Here is a 20,948-nt window from a genome sequence, read left to right as displayed (position 1 = left end):
CGTCCCACCCCTTCCCTCTGCCCCCACCCCCCCGCCCACCCCTTCCTTCTATCCCCACCCCCTCCCTCTGCCCCCACCCCCTCCCCTGCCCCCACCCCCTCCCCCCCTCTGCCACCCCCCCACTCAGACAGCAGGGTTCTGTGGCAGTACCAGAATTTCCGCTGGTTTTGTTGAATCCATTTGGGAATCTGTCTTCAGCTCCGTGTCGAGCTCCAATTTAGATTCCAATTTGGACTCGGGTTCTGATTCCGAAATTTCCAACAGCTCCGTTGGCCACAGCAGGCGCAGGATTACAGAATTGGGGATGTGGCCATCCAGGATAATGGGGATCTCGGGAGGGACTGCAGAGGGAGACAGACCCCGTGCCTGTGGAACAGGAACATTCATCAACAACTGACCAGCACTCAGATATTAACACAACGTGCGACATTTAAATATCTAACCCAGTGTTATACATTCCCCACCCACTGGATACTCCCTGAGTGAAACATAACATTTCCTTTCTGAGAGTGGCTGTCAGCACTGAGAGATCTCAGAATGGCTCACAACCCAATCAGTTACTCAGCAGGACGGTGACCATAGAAAGCATTCTTTCTGATTGTATCACAGCTTGGTCTGGGCTCCTGCTCTGCCCAAGGCCGCGAGGAACTACAAAGGGTCGTGAATGTAGCCCAATCCATCACACAAACCAGCCTCCCATCCATTGACTCTGTCTACACTTCCCACTGCCTCGGCAAAGCAGCCAGTATAATTAAGGACCCCACACACCCCTCAGTACTTATCCTGACAGTGCGGCACTCCCTCAGTACTGACCCTCTGACAGTGCGGCACTCCCTCAGCACTGACCCTCTGACAGTGCGACACTCCCTCAGCACTGACCCTCTGACAGTGCGGCACTCCCTCAGCACTGACCCTCTGACAGTGCGGCACTCCCTCTGTACTGACCCTCTGACAGTGCGGCACTCCCTCAGCACTGACCCTCTGACAGTGCGACACTCCCTCAGCACTGACCCTCTGACAGTGCGGCACTCCCTCAGCACTGACCCTCTGACAGTGTGGCACTCCCTCAGCACTGACCCTCTGACAGTGCAGCACTCCCTCAGCACTGACCCTCTGACAGTGCGGCACTCCCTCAGCACTGACCCTCTGACAGTGCGGCACTCCCTCTGTATTGACCCTCTGACAGTGCGGCACTCCCTCAGCACTGACCCTCTGACAGTGCGGCGGTCCCTCAGCACTGACCCTCTGACAGTGCGGCACTCCCGCAGCACTGACCCTCTGACAGTGCGGCACTCCCTCTGTACTGACCCTCTGACAGTGCGGCACTCCCTCAGCACTGACCCTCTGACAGTGCGGCACTCCCTCAGTATTGACCCTCTGACGTGCGGCACTCCCTCAGTACTGACCCTCTGACAGTGCGGCACTCCCTCAGTATTGACCCTCTGACAATGCGGCACTCCCTCAGTACTGACCCTCTGACAGTGCGGCACTCCCTCAGTTTCCAGAGTTTAGTGGGGAATCCCTGAATCTCTGAGATTAGTGCCCTGTTCAGTGAGGATTTGATGACTCAGTCTGGAGAGTTAGGGTTCAGGTTCGGGGTCGGGTTCAGGTTACATTAGCATTAGAGTTAGGGTTAAGTTTAGGGTTGGCTTTGGGTTCAGCTTAGGGATTGGGGTTAGGGTTAGTGTTTGGGTTCGGGTTAGAGTTAGAGTTAGAGTTAGAGTTAGAATTAGAGTTAGGGTTAGAATTAGAGTTAGGGTTAGGGTTAGAGTTAGGGTTAGGGTTAGAGTTAGGGTTAGGGTTAGAGTTAGAGTTAGGGTTAGGGTTAGAATTAGAGTTAGGGTTAGAATTAGAGTTAGGGTTAGAATTAGAGTTAGATTTAGGGTTAGAGTTAGGGTTAGAATTAGAGTTAGGGTTAGGGTTAGGGTTAGAGTTAGAGTTAGGGTTAGGGTTAGAGATAGAGTTCGAGATAGGGTTAGAGTTAGAGTTAGGATTAGGGTTAGAGTTGGGGTTAGAGTTTGGGTTAGGATTAGGGTTCGAGTTAAAGTTCGAGTTATTGTTCAGGTTAGGGTTATGGTTCGGGTTCAGAGTAGGGTTAGGGTTAGCGTTCAGCTTCAGTTTCGGGGTAGGGTTAGAGTATTGGAGGTTTTAGAGGTTTACAGCGTGGCCCAACTTGTCCATAACACCCTTTTTTTTAACACCCCTAGGCTGATTCCAATTGCCCGCATTTGGCCCATATCCCTCTATACCCATCATACCCATGTAACTGTCTAAAATGCTTTTTAAAAGACAAAATTGTACCCACCTCTACTATTACCTCTGACAGCTTGTTCCAGACACTCACCATCCTCTGTGTGAAAAAATTGCCCCTCTGGACACTTTTGTATCTCTCCCCTCTCACCTTAAACCTATGTCCTTGAGTTTTAGTCTCTCCTACCTTTGGGAAAAGATATTGACGATCTACTTTGTCTATCCTTGACACAGGTTTGAGGTGCTGGGGAGCAGGTACAGAGGAGATGTCGGGGTAAGTTTTTCACTCAGAGGGTGGTGAGTGAGTGGAATCGGCTGCCGTCGGTGGTGATGGAGGCAGATTCAATGAGGTCTTTTAAGTACCTTATTGAGTACATGGGACTTAATAGGATTGAGGGTTATAGGTAAGCCTAGTAGGTACAGATATGATCGGTGCAACTTGTGGGCCGAAGGGCCTGTTTGTGCTGTAGTTTTTCTATGATCCTATGTCCCTCATTATTTTATAGACCTCTATAAGATCACCCCTCAGTCTCCTACACCCAGAAAAAAAAGCCCCAGTCTATCCAGCCTCTCCTTATAACTCAATCCATCAAGTCCCAGTAGCGTCTTAGTAAATCTTTCCTGCACTCTTTCTAGTTTAATAATATCCTTTCTATAATAGGGTGACCAGAACTGTACACAGTATTCCAAGTGTTAAGGATCAAGAGCCCCAGGACGTTCCTGGGAATCAATAGATTCCAATGGGCCGACAACATATTTTATGGCTCACCTGTCTCTTGTGTTGGAGCCACTGGGGATCTCCCGTGAATGTCTGTATAAGCCTGTGTATGTTTATTGATGTCTCTTTTCACATCCACAGGTGATTCGGTCCACCTTGTTGTCCAACAAGGGGCATACATGCGGTGGGTCGTACGAGGGCTGCTCTTGGATGTTGCTTCGAGAGTTGCCTAGTGCTTCACGTCGTTAGTGTACGCTTAAACTGGACCATCTGACGGACAACACGACAGCTCAGTGACTATACTGTTTGCTGTGCAGTTACAGGGACCCGGGTCAGATCTCCGACTTGGGGCGGTGTCTGTGGGAGTTTGCACATTCTCCCCGTGCTGGTGTGGGTTTTCTCCGGGTGCTCCGGTTTCCTCCCACACCCCAAAAACATGCTTTTAGGCTGATTGGTGTTAATAAATTGTCCCTGAATTGGATCTCACTTAATCTGGTGCACATATAATTGCCTAAATTTCCACCCCTTTATTGTGGAATCCAAGAGACAAAAGTCATAGGTAGGAGGAGGATTGGAATGAGACACTCACTGAGTGTTAACATGGGCAGCGCGGGCTTGTAGGGCCGAAGGGCCTGTTTCCTGTGCTGTGTTGTTCTTTGTTCTTTGTGTGTGACCTTACCAATGTCTTGTACAACTTCAACAAGACGTCCCAACTCCTGTATTCAATGTTCTGACCAATGAAACCAAGCATGCCGAATGCCTTCTTCACCACTCTGTCCACCTGTGACTCCACTTTCAAGGGTCTATGAACCTGTACCCCTAGATCTCTTTGTTCTGTAACTCTCCCCAGCGCCCTACCATTAACTGAGTAATTCCTGCCCTGGTTCAATCTACATCACCCCACGTTTGTCTAAATTAAACTCCATCTGCCATTTGTCAGCCCGCTGGCCCAATTGATTAAGATCTAACTGCAATTGGAGATAACTTTCTTCAGTGTCCAATTATAGTTAGGGTTCTCAGTAGGGTTAGCATTCAGGCTAGGGGGTCAGGTTAGGTTTAGGGTTAGGGTTAGTGTTAGGGTTCAGAATAGGGTTAGTGTTAAAGTTCAGGTTAGGATTCGGGTTCAGGTTAGGGTTAAGGTTAGTGTTAGCATGAGCGTTAGAGTTAGGGTTAGGGTTAGGATGTAGAGGTTAGGGTTAGGGTTAGGATGTAGAGGTTAGGGTTAGGGTTAGGATGTAGAGGTTAGGGTTAGGATGTAGAGATTAGGGTTAGGGTAAGGATGTAGAGATTAGGGTTAGAATTAAGGTTAAGATGTAGAGGTTAGGGTTAGGATGTAGAGATTAGGGTTAGGATGTAGAGATTAGGGTTAGGATGTAGAGATTAGGGTTAGGATTAAGGTTAAGATGTAGAGGTTAGGGTTAGGATGTAGAGATTAGGGTTAGGATGTAGAGATTAGGGTTAGGGTTAGGATGTAGAGGTGATCATTTGCCCTTCCCCCCGCTCCCCCGGCCTTAACCAAATGAATCATACTGGCTGGTCCACAATGGTTCTATATTGATACTCACCAGTTTCTCCGTAAGAGTGAGTTCGTCCCAGGGTGGCAGCAGGACCAGGGGAGGGAAGAAACCTTTGACGATGTCTGTACATCGATAGTGGCGCCCAATAGCTGGCTTTTGCTCCATCAGCTGCTCGCTGCTGTCCAAAGCATCAGCCTCGGGAATCTGTTCAAATAACACAGGTGGACAGGTCAGAGAAACCCAGCATCCTTCACCGTCTGTCAGTCAGAGATCTAACACCGTGTGCTGGTTCCACCCTCCTCTCTCTCCCAGGCCTGTCAGTCGGGGAATTTAATATCCAACTGTCTCTGCAACAGGAGTGCCAATCAGAATGGTGCAGACAGAAGGAGGCCATTCACCCCCTTGTGCCTGTGCTGGGTCTTTGAAAGAGCAATCTAATCGTACTGTTGCGAAGTTGTGTAATTGTAGATTAGGAGGTAGGAAGTTAGAATTCGGTGTTTGTAACATTGTAAAATGCTTTGCATGGTCCTGTTAAAAGGTGGTGCTTTTTCTGTGCTTAGAGATTTAAAAATGCAAGTACACAGAGAGCCCAAACTGAAACATTTGTAATGAAAGGTCAAGCAGCAGCTTTACCAAGGCAACAAGCTTTTGAATTCAGCCAATCAATTTCAATCAGACACTTAGATACCAAAAACCTATTAAATTTAAATCTGATGGTTTTGACAACCTAGGACCAGTCCTATTGTGGGAAATATTGATATGTCACCACGGGTATAAAAGAAGGGGGCAGGGGAACAAAAAATAAGAGCAACTGTCACCTGCCAGAGCTAATAGCTCTCAACTCAAAGCACCATCTAGAAAGCAAAGGTACCAAAGAAGAAAGAATTCCAGACAGAAGAATCAACAGACAAGGCCCAGAATATTCCAGAAGATACAAAACCTGGTTGTAATTTAGGGAGTGACTAAATTCTATTTTGTTAATGAGTGGGAATTATATTTATTTGAAGAGCGCACCATTAGAATCTCGTTTTATTTGGGAATAAGGGAATTTCTGAAGGAAATGGCAGAGGTGATAGTGGGTGCCTTGGTGATTATTTGCCAAACCTTGCTGGATTCCGGGGAAGTGCCGGAAGATTGGAAAATGGCTAATGTTACGCCACTGTTTAAAAGAGGTAGCAGGCAAAAGGCAGGGAATTATAGGCCGGTTAGTTTAACATCTGTAGTTGGAAAAATGCTTGAATCCGTCATCAAAGAAGAAATAGCGAGGCACCTGGAAAGGAATGGTTTGACAGAGCAGACACAGCACGGATTCGTTAAGGGGAAGGCGTGTTTGATGAATTTATTGGATTTTTATGAGGATGTGACTTGTGTGGTAGACAGAGGGGAACTGGTAGATGTGGTGTTTCTCGATTTTCAAAAGGCGTTTGATAAGGTGCCGCACAAAGGGTTGCTTCAGAAGGTTGGGGGTAAGGTGTTAGCGTGGATAGAGGATTGGCTGTCTAATAGGAGGCAGAGAGTTGGTATCAATGGTATCAATATTCTGATTGGCGGTTGGTGACTAGTGGAGTGCCGCAGGGATCGGTGCTGGGGCCTCAGCTATTTACCATTTATATAGATGATCTGGAGGAGGGGGCTGAGTGTAGGGTGACGAAATTTGCTGATGACACGAAGATGAGTGGAAAAGCAAATTGTGCAGAGGGTGTGAAAAGTCTGCAGAGGGATCTGGATAGGCTGAGCGAGTGGGCGAGGACCTGGCAGATGGAGTATGATGTTAGCAAGTGTGAGGTTATCCACTTTGGCAGGAATAATAGTAGGAGGGATTACTATTTAAAGGGCGAAAAGCTGCAGCATGCTACAGTGCAGAGGGACCTGGGGATCCTTGTGCATGAGTCGCAAAAACCCAGCTTGCAGGTGCAGCAGGTGGTCAGGAAGGCGAATGGGATGCTGGCCTTCGTAGTGAGGGGGATTGAATATAAAAGTAGGGAGGTCTTGCTGCAGCTGTATAGGGCATTGGTGAGGCCGCAGCTGGAGTACTGTGTGCAGTTTTGGTCGCCGCACTTATGCGAGGATATTTTGGCCTTGGAGGGAGTGCAGAGGAGGTTTACTAGGCTGATACCGGAGATGAGGGGGGTTAGACTATGAAGAGAGACTAAATAGACGGGGTCTGTACTCGTTGGAGTTTAGAAGGATGAGGGGGGATCTTATAGAGACGTATAAGATAATGAAGGGCATGGATAGGGTAGAGGTAGAGAAATTCTTCCCGCTCAGAAAGGATAGCGGGACTAGAGGGCACAGCCTCAAGATAAAGGGGGGTGCAGTTTAGATCAGAGTTGAGGAGGAACTTCTTCACTCAAAGGGTGGTGAATCTCTGGAATTCTCTGCCCGTTGAAGTGGTGGAGGCTACCTCGCTAAATATATTTAAGTCACGGGGGGATGGGTTTTTGATGGACAAGGGGATTAAGGGTTATGGGGAGAGGGCAGGAATGTGGAACTGATCCAGTTCAGATCAGCCATGATCTTATTGAATGGCGGGGCAGGCTCAAAGGGCTAGATGGCCTACTCCTGCTCCTATTTCTTATGTTCTTATAGCCTTATGTTAGGGGGCATGGAGTTGGGGGCAAGGTGTTAGCATGGATAGAGGATTGTTAATAAACATAAATTACTTAAATTAAATATAATAAAAATTGCAGGGCAGGTGATGTATTGCGGCTGCAGTATGTGGGAGGTAATGAACACCAGTGCGACAGTGGCAAAGTGGTAAGCACTGTACCAAATTCAATTCCCATCTTGGGTCACTGCTTGTGTGGAGTTTGCACATTCTCCCCGTGTCTGCATGGGTTTTCTCTGGGTGCTTCAGTTTCCACCCACAGTCCAAAGATGTGTGGGTTAGGTGGAATGGCCACACTAAATTGCCACTTAGCGTCAGGGGGACTAGCTAGGTTAAATGCATGGGGTTATGAGGTTAGGGCCTGGGTGGGTTTGCGGTTGGTGCAGGCTCAGTGGACCGAATGGCCTCCTTCTGCACTGTAGAGATTCTAAGACTAACAGCATCCACATCTGCAGGAAATGTCTCTGAGTTAATGAGCTGGAGTCTGAGCTTCAGACGCTGTGATGTATCAGGGAGTGAGGAAGTTACCTGTTCCAGGAGATAGTCACACACTTGCGCCTCAGATCTGAACTATGGTCAGGGATAGGAGGGTGTGACTGCAAGCGAGGCACAGGGAGCTGTTAGGAAGTAGCGATAGTTTGAAATAATTTGTAGTTTAAAAAGGTGGAACCTGGGTCCAGTTCCATTCTGAAGTGGAGACAGCAGTTTATATAAACAGAATTTTAATGAGGTTTTACAACCCTTGACACATTTTGGGGAAGCTAAATCTAACATTGAGAAAAATTGTGCTGTTGCCTAGCAACAGGGGTCCAAAGACAGGAAGCCACGGAGACAGAACAGCAATTTTTAGTTCAATCGGAGAATATGCTGTAAGGTGAAGGGAGTGGTTTAAACCTGGCTAACCGGGTGAGTATACTAGCCCATCGCTCAGGAAAACAAGTCTAAGAACCTTGCTCTAAAGTTAAAGGGACACTGAGTGTGGAGTGAGGCTGGATCTCACAGGAGATTCCAAGTTATCGGCTGATCACTGGGAGAGGGAACTGCAGTGAACTGGTCTGAGAGGATAAGGAGAAAGGTCCCAAAAAAAACCTACAGGTTAAACCAAAGGAAAAGAACAGACGCAGAGAAATGGGGGCAGAGAGAGAGAGAGCAACACACACACACACACACACACACACACACAGAGACAGACACAGAGATGGAGACAATGACATACAGAGAGACAGAGACATATACACAGACGGACACAGAGACAGAAATGATGACAGGTAGAGAGAGACAGGGACTCACTCAGAGATAGACAGACAGGGACACGCACAAACACACACACACACACACACACAGAGGCAGACAGTGAAAGGTACAGAGTTACAGACACATACACACACACACACACACACACACACACACACAGAGGCAGACAGTGAAAGGTACAGAGTTACAGACACACACACACACACAGTCAATGACAGGTACGGAATTACAGGGACACACAGAGAGACAGACAGACAGGGACACACACAGAGATAGACACACAGAGACAGAAAGACTCAGTGCATTCCCATCACTGGACACAGATCATTTTCTCATTGCTAGATTGTGTCCCCAGGATCCCTTCTGTTCATCTGGGGGTTCCCACCAAATGGGCCCCTGCTACTGCCACCCCACCCCATCCCAACCCCACCCCAGCCTGCCCCAGAATGCCTCTCCCCCCACCACCGTCTCCCCACCGTTTCAGAGAGAGGTGTGAGCTGAGACTGACCTCTATTCTGGGTGTCTCAGCGTAGAAGAGTTGCATGTATTTCCTGAATCCTTCCTCACGGATTTTCTTGCTAAGCGGAGGTTTCTTCTTTCTCTTCAACTCCCCACGCTGGATCAGAAGGATCTCCTCATCCCTCGCAGCCAGTGAAGCATAGGCCTACAGTCGGGGGCAGGGTAGAGGCAGAGATCAGACACAGAGCAACACCATCAGCTGCAAGATCCCGTCCCAGCCACCTGCCACAGGGAACAATTACTCTCCAATCACTCTTCTGAAAGTTTGGGTGGCACGGTAGCACAGTGGTTAGCACTGCAGTTTCACAGCTCCAGGGTCCTGGGTTCGATTCCCAGCTTGGGTCACTGTCTGTGTGGAGTTTGCACATTCTCCCCGTGTCTGCGTGGGTTTCCTCCGGGTGCTCCAGTTTCCTCCCACAGTCCAAAGATGTGCGGGTTAGGTTAAAAAATTGTCCCTTAGCGTCCTGGGATGTGTAGGTTAGAGGGATTAGTGGGTATAATATATGGGGGTAGGGCCTGGTTGGGATTGCACTCGGTGCAGAGTTGATGGGCCGAAGGGCCTCTTTCTGCACTGTAGGGTTCTATGATGCTATAGCATCTTGAAATCTTTGCCATATCGCTGTGCTGCTTAATCATTTCAGATCCGAGGGGGACACTGGGAACTCTACCAACCTGTCCTGATTGCTGACATTCTTCAGGAACCTCCTCTGTTCTCTTTCTATAGTTCTTGTATCTTCAGTGAAGAGCAGGGCCCAGAATTGTCCACAACTCCCAGTGAAGACCTACCAGTGATTTTGGAAGCTCTAGTTCACCAGTATGGTGTCCCACAGAATATCCCCCATATACCCAGGAGACAGCAGTCACATCGTGCCACAAAATTGTTACAGTACAGGAGGCCATTCAGCCCATTGTCTCTGCACTGACTCTTCAAATGAGAAACCCTCTGAGCACCATTCTCTCAGGATTTCCCCCACAACCCTGCACACTCTTCCTTTTCCCTGATTTTGAATGTTCTGATTGAAGCTATCACTCAGGCGGTGAATTCCAGATCTAATCTTTCTCTCAATGTTAACAAAGCAAAGGAAATAATCATCGACTTCAGAAAGTGTAGAACATGCCCCTGTCTACATCAACAAAGTAGAAAGGATCGAGACCTTCAAGATTTTAGGTGTCTAGATCACCAACAACCTGTCCTGGTGCCCCCATGCCGACACTATAGTTAAGAAAGCCCCACCAACGCCTCTACTTTCTCAGGAGACTAAGGAAATTTGACATGTCCGCTACAACTCTCACCAACTTTTACAGATGCCCCATAGAAAGCATTCTTTCTGGTTGTATCACAGCTTGGTATGGGCTCCTGCTGTGCCCAAGACCGCAAGAAACTACAAAAGATCGTGAATGTAGCCCAACCCATCACACAAACCAGCCTCCCATCCATTGACTCTGTCTACACTTCCCACTGCCTTGGCAAAGCAGCCAGTATAATTAAGGACACCATGCACCCCGGACATTCTCTCTTCCACCTTCTTCCTCAGAGGAAAAGACACAAAAGTCTGAGGACATGTACCAACTGACTCAGGGATAGCTCTTTCAAAGAACAAAGAAGAACAAAGAACGAAAACAGCCCGGGAAACAGGCCCTTCGGCCCAACGAGCCCACGCCGCCATCTCAACACCACCAGTCCCCCCCTCCACCCATGACCCTTATCTATGCTAATGGCATTCCACATTGAGGGAAACTGATTTAGGGACAATTTATTACCTCCAACCAGCCTAAGAGCACATCTTTGGGGTGTGGGAGGAAACCGGAGCACCCGGAGAAAACCCACGCAAGCACAGGGAGAATGTGCAAACTCCCACAGACACCGGCCCAAATCCATGTGTCTGCACATCAAACAGTGATAGTCACTGAGCTGTCGTCTTGCCCTGCTGCCATCAAATTCCTGAATGGAAAAAATGCTGGAAAATCTCAGCAGGTCTGGCAGCCTCTGCAAGGAGAGAAAAGAGCTGATGTTTCCAGTCCAGGTGACCCTTTGTCAAAGCGAAAAGGCATTGAAGGCATGAAATCTGTCTTCTATATCTCCCACATTCTATGCCTTTTAGTTTTGACAAAGGGTCATCTGGGTGAGCTCCTTTCTCTCCTTACAGACGCTGCCAGACCCGCTGAAATTTTCCAGCATTTTCTCTTTTGGTTCCAGATTCCAGGATCTGCAGTAATTTGCTTTTATCCAGACTTTTGAATGGACCTAACTCGCATTAAGTTGATCTTTCTCCACACCCTAGCTATGACTGTAACGCTACATTCTGCACTATCTCCTTTCCTTCTCTATGAACAGTATGCTCTGTTTGTATGGTGCACAAGAAACACTACTTTTCATTGTATACTAATACATGTGACAATAATAAATCAAATCAAATCATATTAACTGTTCGCTGCGTGAAAATGTTTTCTCTAATATCACTTTTACTTATTTTGCTTTTTTTGCTAATGGTTTGAAATCTGTGTCCTCTGGCTCTCTATCCTTCCACCACAGAGTCATAGAGGTTTACAGCATGAAAACAGGACCTTCAGCCCAACTTGTCCATGTCATCCTTTTTTTTTTGAAACCCCCAAACTAATCCCAATTTGTCTGCATTTGGCCCATTCCCCTCTATACCCATCGTACCCATGTAAATACTGATGAGAAATATTCATTTAGGATCTCATCCATCTCTTGTGGATCCCTACATAGATGACCTTGTCGATTTTTAGAGGCCCTACTCTCTCCCTTGTTACCCTTTTGCCCTTTATGTATTTGTAGAAGCTCTTTGGATTCTCCTTTGCCTTATCTGCCAAAATAATTCTGTGTCTCCTTTTTGCCCTCCTGATTTCTCTCTTAACTCTGCTCCTACACCCCCTATACGCTTCAAGGAATTCACTAGATCCCAGCTGCCTACGCATGTCATGTGCCTCTTTCTTCTTCTTGACCAGGGCCTCAATATCCCGAGTCATCCAGGGTTCCCAACTGCTCCCAGCCTTGTCCTTCACTCTACGAAGAATGTGTTCACCCTGAACCCTGGTTAACACGCTTCTGAAAGCATGCCACTTACCAGACGTCCCTTTGCCTTCCCACAGACTCACCCAATTAAAGTTCCTGCTGCTACCATCAAAATTAGTCTTATCCCAATTTAGAATTTTAACTTTTGGGTCAGACCTATCATTCTCCATAGCTGTATTAAAACCAATAGAATTATGGTCACTGGTCCCAAAGTGATCCCTCACTAACACTTCTGTTACCTGCCCTTCCTTATTTCCCAAGAGGAGGTCAAGTTTCTCCCATTCTCTAATCAGGCCATCCACATACTGAATGAAAAATTCCTCCTGAATACACTCATCAAATTTCTCTCCATCCAACCCTCTAATACTATGGCTGAACCAGTCAATGTTGGAAACAGTCTCTCCCTATCTCTTGTCCAGACCCCTTATTATTTTGAACACCTCTATCTGAAGCCTCTCAGCCTCCTCTTCTCCAAGGAGGACTGAGCCAAAATTCACACAGCTGAAGTTCCTCGTCAATATTCATAGCCACACAGAATCCCCACAGTGCAGGAAGAAGACCATCGAGTCTGCACTGACTCTCCGACAGCACATCTTACCCGGGCCCTATCCCTGTAACCCCAGATATTTACCCCACAAATCCCCCCCCCCCACAACCTACACGTCTTGCGACACTGAGACAGAATTTAGCACAGCCAATCCACCTAATCTGCACATCTTTGAACTGTGGGAGGAAATCCATGCAGACACAGTGAGGACATGCAAACTCCAAGGCTGGAATTGAACCCGGGTCCCTGGCGCTGAGAGGCAGCAGTGCTAACCCACTGTGCCACCCCGTGTGGATTGATGGACATTCTTTACAATTACCTCCTTTAATTGTTCCTGTTTCTTCATCGATGCTTCATCTGGCTCATAAGACACTTCCTCAGGATGTTTCAGGCTAAGAGTAGGACGCACAAATACAATTAAATACAGAAAAACTATAGAAATATAATTAAAACCTCAGATGTCTCAAATGGAGTGAGCTTTCTGGCCATCAGCTGAAGGACTTTCACACTGGGAGGCGATGGCATGGTGGTATTATTGTTAGACTGTTCATCCAGAAACTCAGCGCGTGTGCTGGGGACCCTGGTTCGAATCCCGCCACGGCAGATGTTGGAACGTGAATTCGATTTTTTTTAAAAATCTGGAATTAAGAATCTACTGATGACAACAAAACTATTCTCGATTGCTGGAAAAAGCCATCTGTCAGTATTGACTGGAGTGGGAATCAGGGGGATAACACTTTACTGGTTGGAGTCAGACCTGGTACAGAGGAAGATGGCTGTGGTGGATGGAGGTCAATCATCTCAGCTCCAGATCATCTCTGCAGGAGTCCCTCAGGGTTAGTGTTCTCGGCCCAAACATCTTCAGCTGCTTCTTCAGTGACTTTCCCTCCATAATAAGGTCAGGAACGGGGATAGTCGTCGATGATTGCACAATGTTCAGCATCGTTCGCCACTCCTCAGATACTGAAGCACTCCATGTGGAAATGCAGCAAGATCTGGACAATATCCAGGCTTGTGCTGACAAGTGGCAGTAACATTCACACCACACATATAATGGTGCAACCATCACTGAATCCCCTCCCGGGAGTTACCATTGACCAGGAACTGAATTTACTAGCATATAAATATTGTGGCCACCAGAGCAGGTCAGAGGCTGGGAATCCTGCAATGAGTAACTCACCTCCTGACTCCCCAAAACCTGTCCACCAGTGTGATGGAATACTCCCCACTTGCCTAGATGGGTGCAGTTACAGTACACTGGCTAGAAAAGAGAGATTTCTATTCTCTGGATTATTACTCACTCGCTTCCAGGTTACGGGACCAGTAACATAAATACCAGACTAGTTACCCAGCCAGTGTGCTGTCCCTGCTCAACCTCCTGTCAATGACATTCCTTTTCCTACCTGTTGAATGCATGAGCTCCTGTCAAACGCTGAGCATCTTCAGCTGATAGTGAATCGAGAACAGCAGCGGAAATGGGAATTGTCCGATCAGTCACCGGTTCACTAACATCTCGACATGCTATCTAACCAGAAAGGAAAGAATCATTACCAACACAACACCGGGACTCAGAGAATGTATCTAACACCATACCTGTCCTGGGAGTGTTTGATGGGGGACAGTGTAGAGGGAGCTTTACTCTGTATCTAACCCCGTGCTGTACCTGTCCTGGGAGTGTTTGATGGGGGGACAGTGTAGAGGGAGCTTTACTCTGTATCTAACCCCGTGCTGTACCTGTCCTGGGAGTGTTTGATGGGAGACAGTGTAGAGGGAGCTTTACTCTGTATCTAACCCCGTGCTGTCCCTGTCCTGGGAATGTTTGATGGGGACAGTGTAGAGGGAGCTTTACTCTGTATCTAACCCCGTGCTGTACCTGTCCTGGGAGTGTTTGATGGGGGGACAGTGTAGAGGGAGCTTTACTCTGTATCTAACCCCGTGCTGTACCTGTCCTGGGAGTGTTTGATAGGGGGACAGTGTAGATGGAGCTTTACTCTGTATCTAACCCCGTGCTGTACCTGTCCTGGGAGTGTTTGACGGGGGGACAGTGTAGAGGGAGCTTTACTCTGTATCTAACCCCATGCCGTAGCTGTCCTGGGAGTGTTTGATGGGGGACAGTGTAGAGGGACCTTTACTCTGTATCTAACCCCGTGCTGTACCTGTCCTGGGAGTGTTTGATGGGAACAGTGTAGAGGGAGCTTTACTCTGTATCTAACCCCGTGCTGTATCTGTCCTGGGAGTGTTTGATGGGGGACAGTGTAGAGGGAGCTTTACTCTGTATCTAACCCCGTGCTGTACCTGTCCTGGGACTGTTTGATGGGGACAGTGTAGAGGGAGCTTTACTCTGTATCTAACCCCGTGCTGTACCTGTCCTGGGACTGTTTGATGGGGGACAGTGTAGAGGGAGCTTTACTCTGTATCTAACTCTGTGCTGTACCGGTTCTGGGAGTGTTTGATGGGAACAGTGTAGAGGGAGCTTTACTCTGTATCTAACCCCGTGCTGTACCTGTCCTGGGAGTGTTTGATGGGGGACAGTATAGAGGGAGCTTTACTCTGTATCTAACCCTGTGCTGTACCCGTCCTGGGAATGTTTGATGGGGGACAGTGTAGAGGGAGCTTTACTCTGTATCTAACCCTGTGCTGTACCTGTCCTGGGAGTGTTTGATGGGAACAGTGTAGAGGGAGCTTTACTCTGTATCTAACTCTGTGCTGTACCGGTTCTGGAAGTGTTTGATGGGGAACTTCTAAAGGGTGGTAGGAAACAATAGATGGTAAGATCAAAGGCCCACAAAGCAGACAGTGTTTGTGTGTCTGTGTGTGTGTGTGTGTGTGTGTGTGTGCGTGTGGTGGCTGGTAAAATCTCAACAGAGACACAGGGAGAACACACAGATAGTGACCCAAGCCAGGAATCGAACCACGGTTCCTGGCGACGAGGCAGCAATGCTAACCACTGAGCCACTGTGCTGCCCAAAGGTGTTAAGACATTCCTCTGATATAAGTGTGTTTTTTTTTGTTTCCTTATTTTAATAAACGTTTAACTTTAAATCTTCACAATGAGTTGCCCCTGATTTCAGAAAACCTCCTCATAATACACAAATTGCAAAACCATTCTGGCAGCTGTTTCAAGTTTCCCATTTGGAGTTTTGGGCAGCTCAGTACTGAGCATCTGCCATGCCATTGCAGAATACGCACACACGCCACATCACACATTTACACACACTCGGTACAGTACTCATACTCGGAGGAGATGCTGCTGGGTCAGGTACTCTGCATTGCTCATGAGGTACAAGTTGCGTTCAATTCCCAACAGCAGGTTCCCGACATCGTTGCAAAATGAGATGCTGTTAGCTACGGCTTTCAGGTGGATGATTCTGTGAAAGAAGAATCAATAATTTAAATATAAGAGGATCCATGGATTCCAACCCTCATGCACAAATTACCCCAAGACCAACAAGTGAAAAGGGGAAGAGGTGTTTGGAGAAAGATCTGAGTCTATATTGTGATGGTTGCCTTGTGCTGCAGGTGAACCCTGCACCAATGGTTTGAAATACTCTTCACTCCATCCCTCCTGCATGGTGGATCTTACTTCTAGGGTACCTGTCTCCCTCCCCCCTCTCTGATAGCACCACTGCCTCACAGCGGCAGGATCCCAGGTTCGATTCCCAGCTTGGGTCACTGTCTGTGTGGAGTTTGCACATTCTCCCCGTGTCTGCGTGGGTTTCCTCTGGGTGCTCCGGCTTCCTCCCACAATCTGAAAGACATGCTGGTTTGGTGCTTTAGCCGTGCTAAATTCTCCCTCAGGGTACTCGAACAGGCGCCAGAGTGTGGGGACTAGGGGATTATCAGAGTACCTTCATTGCTGTGTTAATGTAAGCCCTCTTGTAACTCTAACAAATAAACTTTAAACTTAACCAGACTAACCCACACTCGTGCAATCCTGGACAGGGAGAATATACAACAAAATATCCAAAGAGCTTCTACAAATACAGAAAGGGCAAAAGAGTAACAAGGGAGAGAGTAGGGCCTCTTAAGGACTAACAAGGTCATCTATGAGTGGATCCACAAGAGCTGGCTGAGATCCTAAATGAATATTTCTCATCAGTATTTACTGTAGAGAAAAGCATGGATGTTAGGGAACTTGGGGAATTAAATATTGATGTCTTGAGGAGTGTACATATTACAGAGAAGGAGGTGCTGGAAGTCTTAAAGTGCAGTCTTTTTCAAACTGGAGGCCTGTGACCAGCGGTGTGCCTCAGGGATCAGTGCTGGTTCCACTGTTATTTGTCATTTATATTAATGATTTGGATGAGAATGTAGGAGGCATAGTTAGTAAGTTTGCAGATGACACCAAGATTGTTGGCATAGTGGACAGTGAAGAAAGTTATCTCCAATTGCAAAGAGATTTTGATAAATTGGGCCAGTGGGCTGATGAATGGCAGATGGAGTTTAATTTAGACAAATGCGAGGAGATGCATTTTGGGAGATTGAACCAGGGCAGGATTTACTCAGTTAATGGTAGGGTGTTGGGGACAGTTATAGGACAGAGATCTAGGGGTACATGTTCATAGCTCCTTGAAAGTGGAGTCACAGGTGGACAGAGTGATGAAGAAGGTATTCGGCATGCTTGGTTTCATCGATCAGAACATTGAATACAGGAGTTGGGACGTCTTGTTGAAGTTGTACAAGACATTGGTAAGGCCACACTTGGAATGCTGTGTACAGTTCTGGTCACCCTATTATAGAAAGGATATTATTAAACTAGAAAGAGTGCGGAAAAGATTTACAAGGATGGTACCGGGACTTGATGGTTTGAGTTATAAGGAGAGGCTGGATAGACTGGGACTTTTTCCTCTGGAGCGTAGGAGGCTGAGGGGTGATCTTATAGAGGTCTATAAAATAATGAGGGGCACAGATCAGCTAAATAGTCAATATCTTTTCCCAAAGGTAGGGGAGTCTAAAACTAGAGGGCAGAGGTTTAAGGTGAGAGAGGAGAGATACTAAAGTGTCCAAAGGGGAATTTTTTTCACACAGAGGGTGGTGAGTGTCTGGAACAAACTGCCAGAGGCAGTAGTAGAGGCCGGTACAATTTTATCTTTTAAAAAGCATTTAGGTAGTTACATGGGTACGATGGGTATAGAGGGATATGGGCCAAATGCGGGCAATTGGGATTATCTTAGGGATTTTAAAAAAGGGCGGCATGGACAAGTTGGGCCGAAGGGCCTGTTTCCATGCTGTAAACCTGTAAGGTTCAATCGAGGATATGGTCCATGGAAGGGTAGGGGGTTTTAGTTCAGTGGCGCAGCATGGTCAGTGCAGGATTGGAGGGCCGAAGGGCCTGTTCCTGTGCTGGAATTTTCTTTGTTCTTTGTGACCTCTCTGGACCTCTGGGAAGAGGGTGGAGGTGACTTCAATCGGGAGTCGACTCTCCACTCGTTGCACCCGAGACTGTTTCACAACATCAACAACTTGATATTGTAATTGCCATTTATATAGCTCCTTCAACAGGGCATAAGATCCTACACATCGTGCGGTGATTATCAGACAAAATACAACACGCAGACACAAGTGGAGATGTTAGCTCTTATGGGCCAAATGCGGGCAACTGGGACTAGCTTACTGGTTAACAAACAGGGCAGCATGGACAAATTGGGCCGAAGGGTCTGTTTCCATGCTGTAAACCTCTGCGGTCAAAGAGGGAGACTTTAAAGAGAGCTTGGGCGGCACGGTAGCACAGTGGTTAGCACTGCTGCTTCACAGCTCCAGGGTCCTGGGTTCAATTCCCGGCTCGGGTCAGTGTCTGTGTGGAGTTTGCACGTTCTCCTCGTGTCTGTGTGGGTTTCCTCCGGGTGCTCCAGTTTCCTCCCACAGTCCAAAGATGTGCGGGTTAGGTTGATTGGCCATGCTAAAATTGCCCTTAGTGTCCAGGGATGAGTAGGTTAGAGGGATTAGTGGGTACAATATGGAAGGATATGGGGGTAGGGCCTGGGTGGGATTGTGTTCGGTGCAGACTCGATGGGCCGAAGGGCCTCTTTCTGCACTGTAGGGTTTCTATGATTAAAGGTGGGAAGTGAGGTAATTTAGGGAGTGAGTTTCAGAACTGAAGTCACCGTCACCGGTGGGGATTAAAATCAAGCCTCTTTAGAAGTAGATGAGTGCAAACCTCAGAGGAGGCCTGTGGGATTAGAGAGGGTTAGAGAGATAAGGAGGGGGCAAAGCGGTGGAGAGATTGGTGAAGAGCAATTAGAAACTTAAAACTGAGCGTTTGATGCACCAGCTGGCAGTGTGGGGGGAATGGGGGCAGTGTGGGTCAGGGAGCACAGGGGGTGGGGGGAACGGGGGGCAGTGTGGGTCAGGGAGCACAGGGGGTGGGGGGAACGGGGGGCAGTGTGGGTCAGGGAGCACAGGGGGTGGGGGGAACGGGGGGCAGTGTGGGTCAGGGAGCACAGGGGTGGGGGGAAACGGGGGGGCAACGTGGGTCAGGGAGCACAGGGGGTGGGGGGACAGTGTGGATCAGGGAGTACAGGGGCCTTGGGGGGAGAATGGGGGGGGGCAAAGGGGGTGGGGGGGAAATGGGGGTCAGTGAGCACAGGGGGTGGGGGAATGGGGGGCAGTGTGGGTCAGTGAGCACAGGGGGTGGGGGGAATGGGGGGCAGTGTGGGTCAGTGAGCACAGGGGGTGGGGGGGCAGTGGGGGTCAGTGAGCACAGGGGGTGGGGGGGCAGTGGGGGGTCAGTGAGCACAGGGGGTGGGGGGGGCAGTGGGGGGTCAGTGAGCACAGGGGGTGGGGGGCAGTGGGGGGTCAGTGAGCACAGGGGGTGGGGGGGCAGTGGGGGGTCAGTGAGCACAGGGGTGGGGGGGCAGTGGGGGGTCAGTGAGCACAGGGGGTGGGGGGGCAGTGGGGGGTCAGTGAGCACAGGGGGTGGGGGGGCAGTGGGGGGTCAGTGAGCACAGGGGGTGGGGGGGCAGTGGGGGGTCAGTGAGCACAGGGGTGGGGGGGCAGTGGGGGGTCAGTGAGCACAGGGGGTGGGGGGGCAGTGGGGGGTCAGTGAGCACAGGGGTGGGGGGCAGTGGGGGGTCAGTGAGCACAGGGGGTGGGGGGCAGTGGGGGGTCAGTGAGCACAGGGGGTGGGGGGCAGTGGGGGGTCAGTGAGCACAGGGGGTGGGGGGGCAGTGGGGGGTCAGTGAGCACAGGGGGTGGGGGGGCAGTGGGGGGTCAGTGAGCACAGGGGTGGGGGGGCAGTGGGGGGTCAGTGAGCACAGGGGGTGGGGGGGCAGTGGGGGGTCAGTGAGCACAGGGGTGGGGGGGCAGTGGGGGGTCAGTGAGCACAGGGGGTGGGGGGGCAGTGGGGGGTCAGTGAGCACAGGGGTGGGGGGGCAGTGGGGGGTCAGTGAGCACAGGGAGTGGGGGGGCAGTGAGCACAGGGGGTGGGGGGGCAGTGGGGGGTCAGTGAGCACAGGGGGTGGGGGGGCAGTGGGGGGTCAGTGAGCACAGGGGGTGGGGGGCAGTGGGGGTCAGTGAGCACAGGGGGTGGGGGGGCAGTGGGGGTCAGTGAGCACAGGGGGTGGGGGGGGACATGGGGGGGGGGGCAGTGGGGGTCAGTGAGCACAGGGGGTGGGGGGGAATGGGGGGGGGGCAGTGTGGGTCAGTGAGCACAGGGGGTGGGGGGGAATGGGGGGGGGGCAGTGTGGGTCAGTGAGCACAGGGGGTGGGGGGGAATGGGGGGGGGCAGTGTGGGTCAGTGAGCACAGGGGGTGGGGGGGAATGGGGGGGGGGCAGTGTGGGTCAGTGAGCACAGGGGGTGGGGGGGAATGGGGGGGGGCAGTGTGGGTCAGTGAGCACAGGGGGTGGGGGGGAATGGGGGGGGGGCAGTGTGGGTCAGTGAGCACAGGGGGTGGGGGGGAATGGGGGGGGGGCAGTGTGGGTCAGTGAGTACAGGGGGTGGGGGGGAATGGGGGGGGGGCAGTGTGGGTCAGTGAGTACAGGGGGTGGGGGGGAATGGGGGGGGGGCAGTGTGGGTCAGTGAGTACAGGGGGTGGGGGGGAATGGGGGGGGGGCAGTGTGGGTCAGTGAGTACAGGGGGTGGGGGGGAATGGGGGGGGGGCAGTGTGGGTCAGTGAGTACAGGGGGTGGGGGGGAATGGGGGGGGGCAGTGTGGGTCAGTGAGTACAGGGGGTGGGGGGGGAATGGGGGGGGGGCAGTGTGGGTCAGTGAGTACAGGGGGTGGGGGGGAATGGGGGGGGGCAGTGTGGGTCAGTGAGTACAGGGGGTGGGGGGGAATGGGGGGGGGGCAGTGTGGGTCAGTGAGTACAGGGGGTGGGGGGGAATGGGGGGGGGGCAGTGTGGGTCAGTGAGTACAGGGGGTGGGGGGGAATGGGGGGGGCAGTGTGGGTCAGGGGGTGGGGGGGAATGGGGGGGCAGTGTGGGTCAGTGAGTACAGGGGGTGGGGGGGAATGGGGGGGGCAGTGTGGGTCAGTGAGTACAGGGGGTGGGGGGGAATGGGG

General features: G+C 50.1%; 1 protein-coding gene across 1 annotated transcript in view; it reads right to left on the bottom strand.

Annotated features, from left to right (window-relative positions):
* Window positions 1–20,948, bottom strand: part of wdr97 (WD repeat domain 97) — a 109,305-nt gene that overhangs the window by 49,083 nt on the left and 39,274 nt on the right. Inside the window, exons 9-14 of the mRNA XM_080214876.1 lie at window positions 15,686–15,818; window positions 13,854–13,975; window positions 12,770–12,842; window positions 8,856–9,011; window positions 4,534–4,689; window positions 151–366 (exon numbers count right to left, since the gene is read on the bottom strand). Coding sequence (XP_080071002.1) covers window positions 151–366; window positions 4,534–4,689; window positions 8,856–9,011; window positions 12,770–12,842; window positions 13,854–13,975; window positions 15,686–15,818 — 856 coding nt within the window. The remainder of the gene's footprint in view (window positions 1–150; window positions 367–4,533; window positions 4,690–8,855; window positions 9,012–12,769; window positions 12,843–13,853; window positions 13,976–15,685; window positions 15,819–20,948) is intronic.

Source organism: Carcharhinus amblyrhynchos, chromosome 2 (genome assembly GCF_965287045.1).
Source record: "Carcharhinus amblyrhynchos chromosome 2, sCarAmb.v2.hapA, whole genome shotgun sequence".
In the NCBI taxonomy this organism is placed as follows: Eukaryota; Metazoa; Chordata; class Chondrichthyes; order Carcharhiniformes; family Carcharhinidae; genus Carcharhinus; species Carcharhinus amblyrhynchos.
This window is presented reverse-complemented; position numbering and strand designations above follow the sequence as displayed.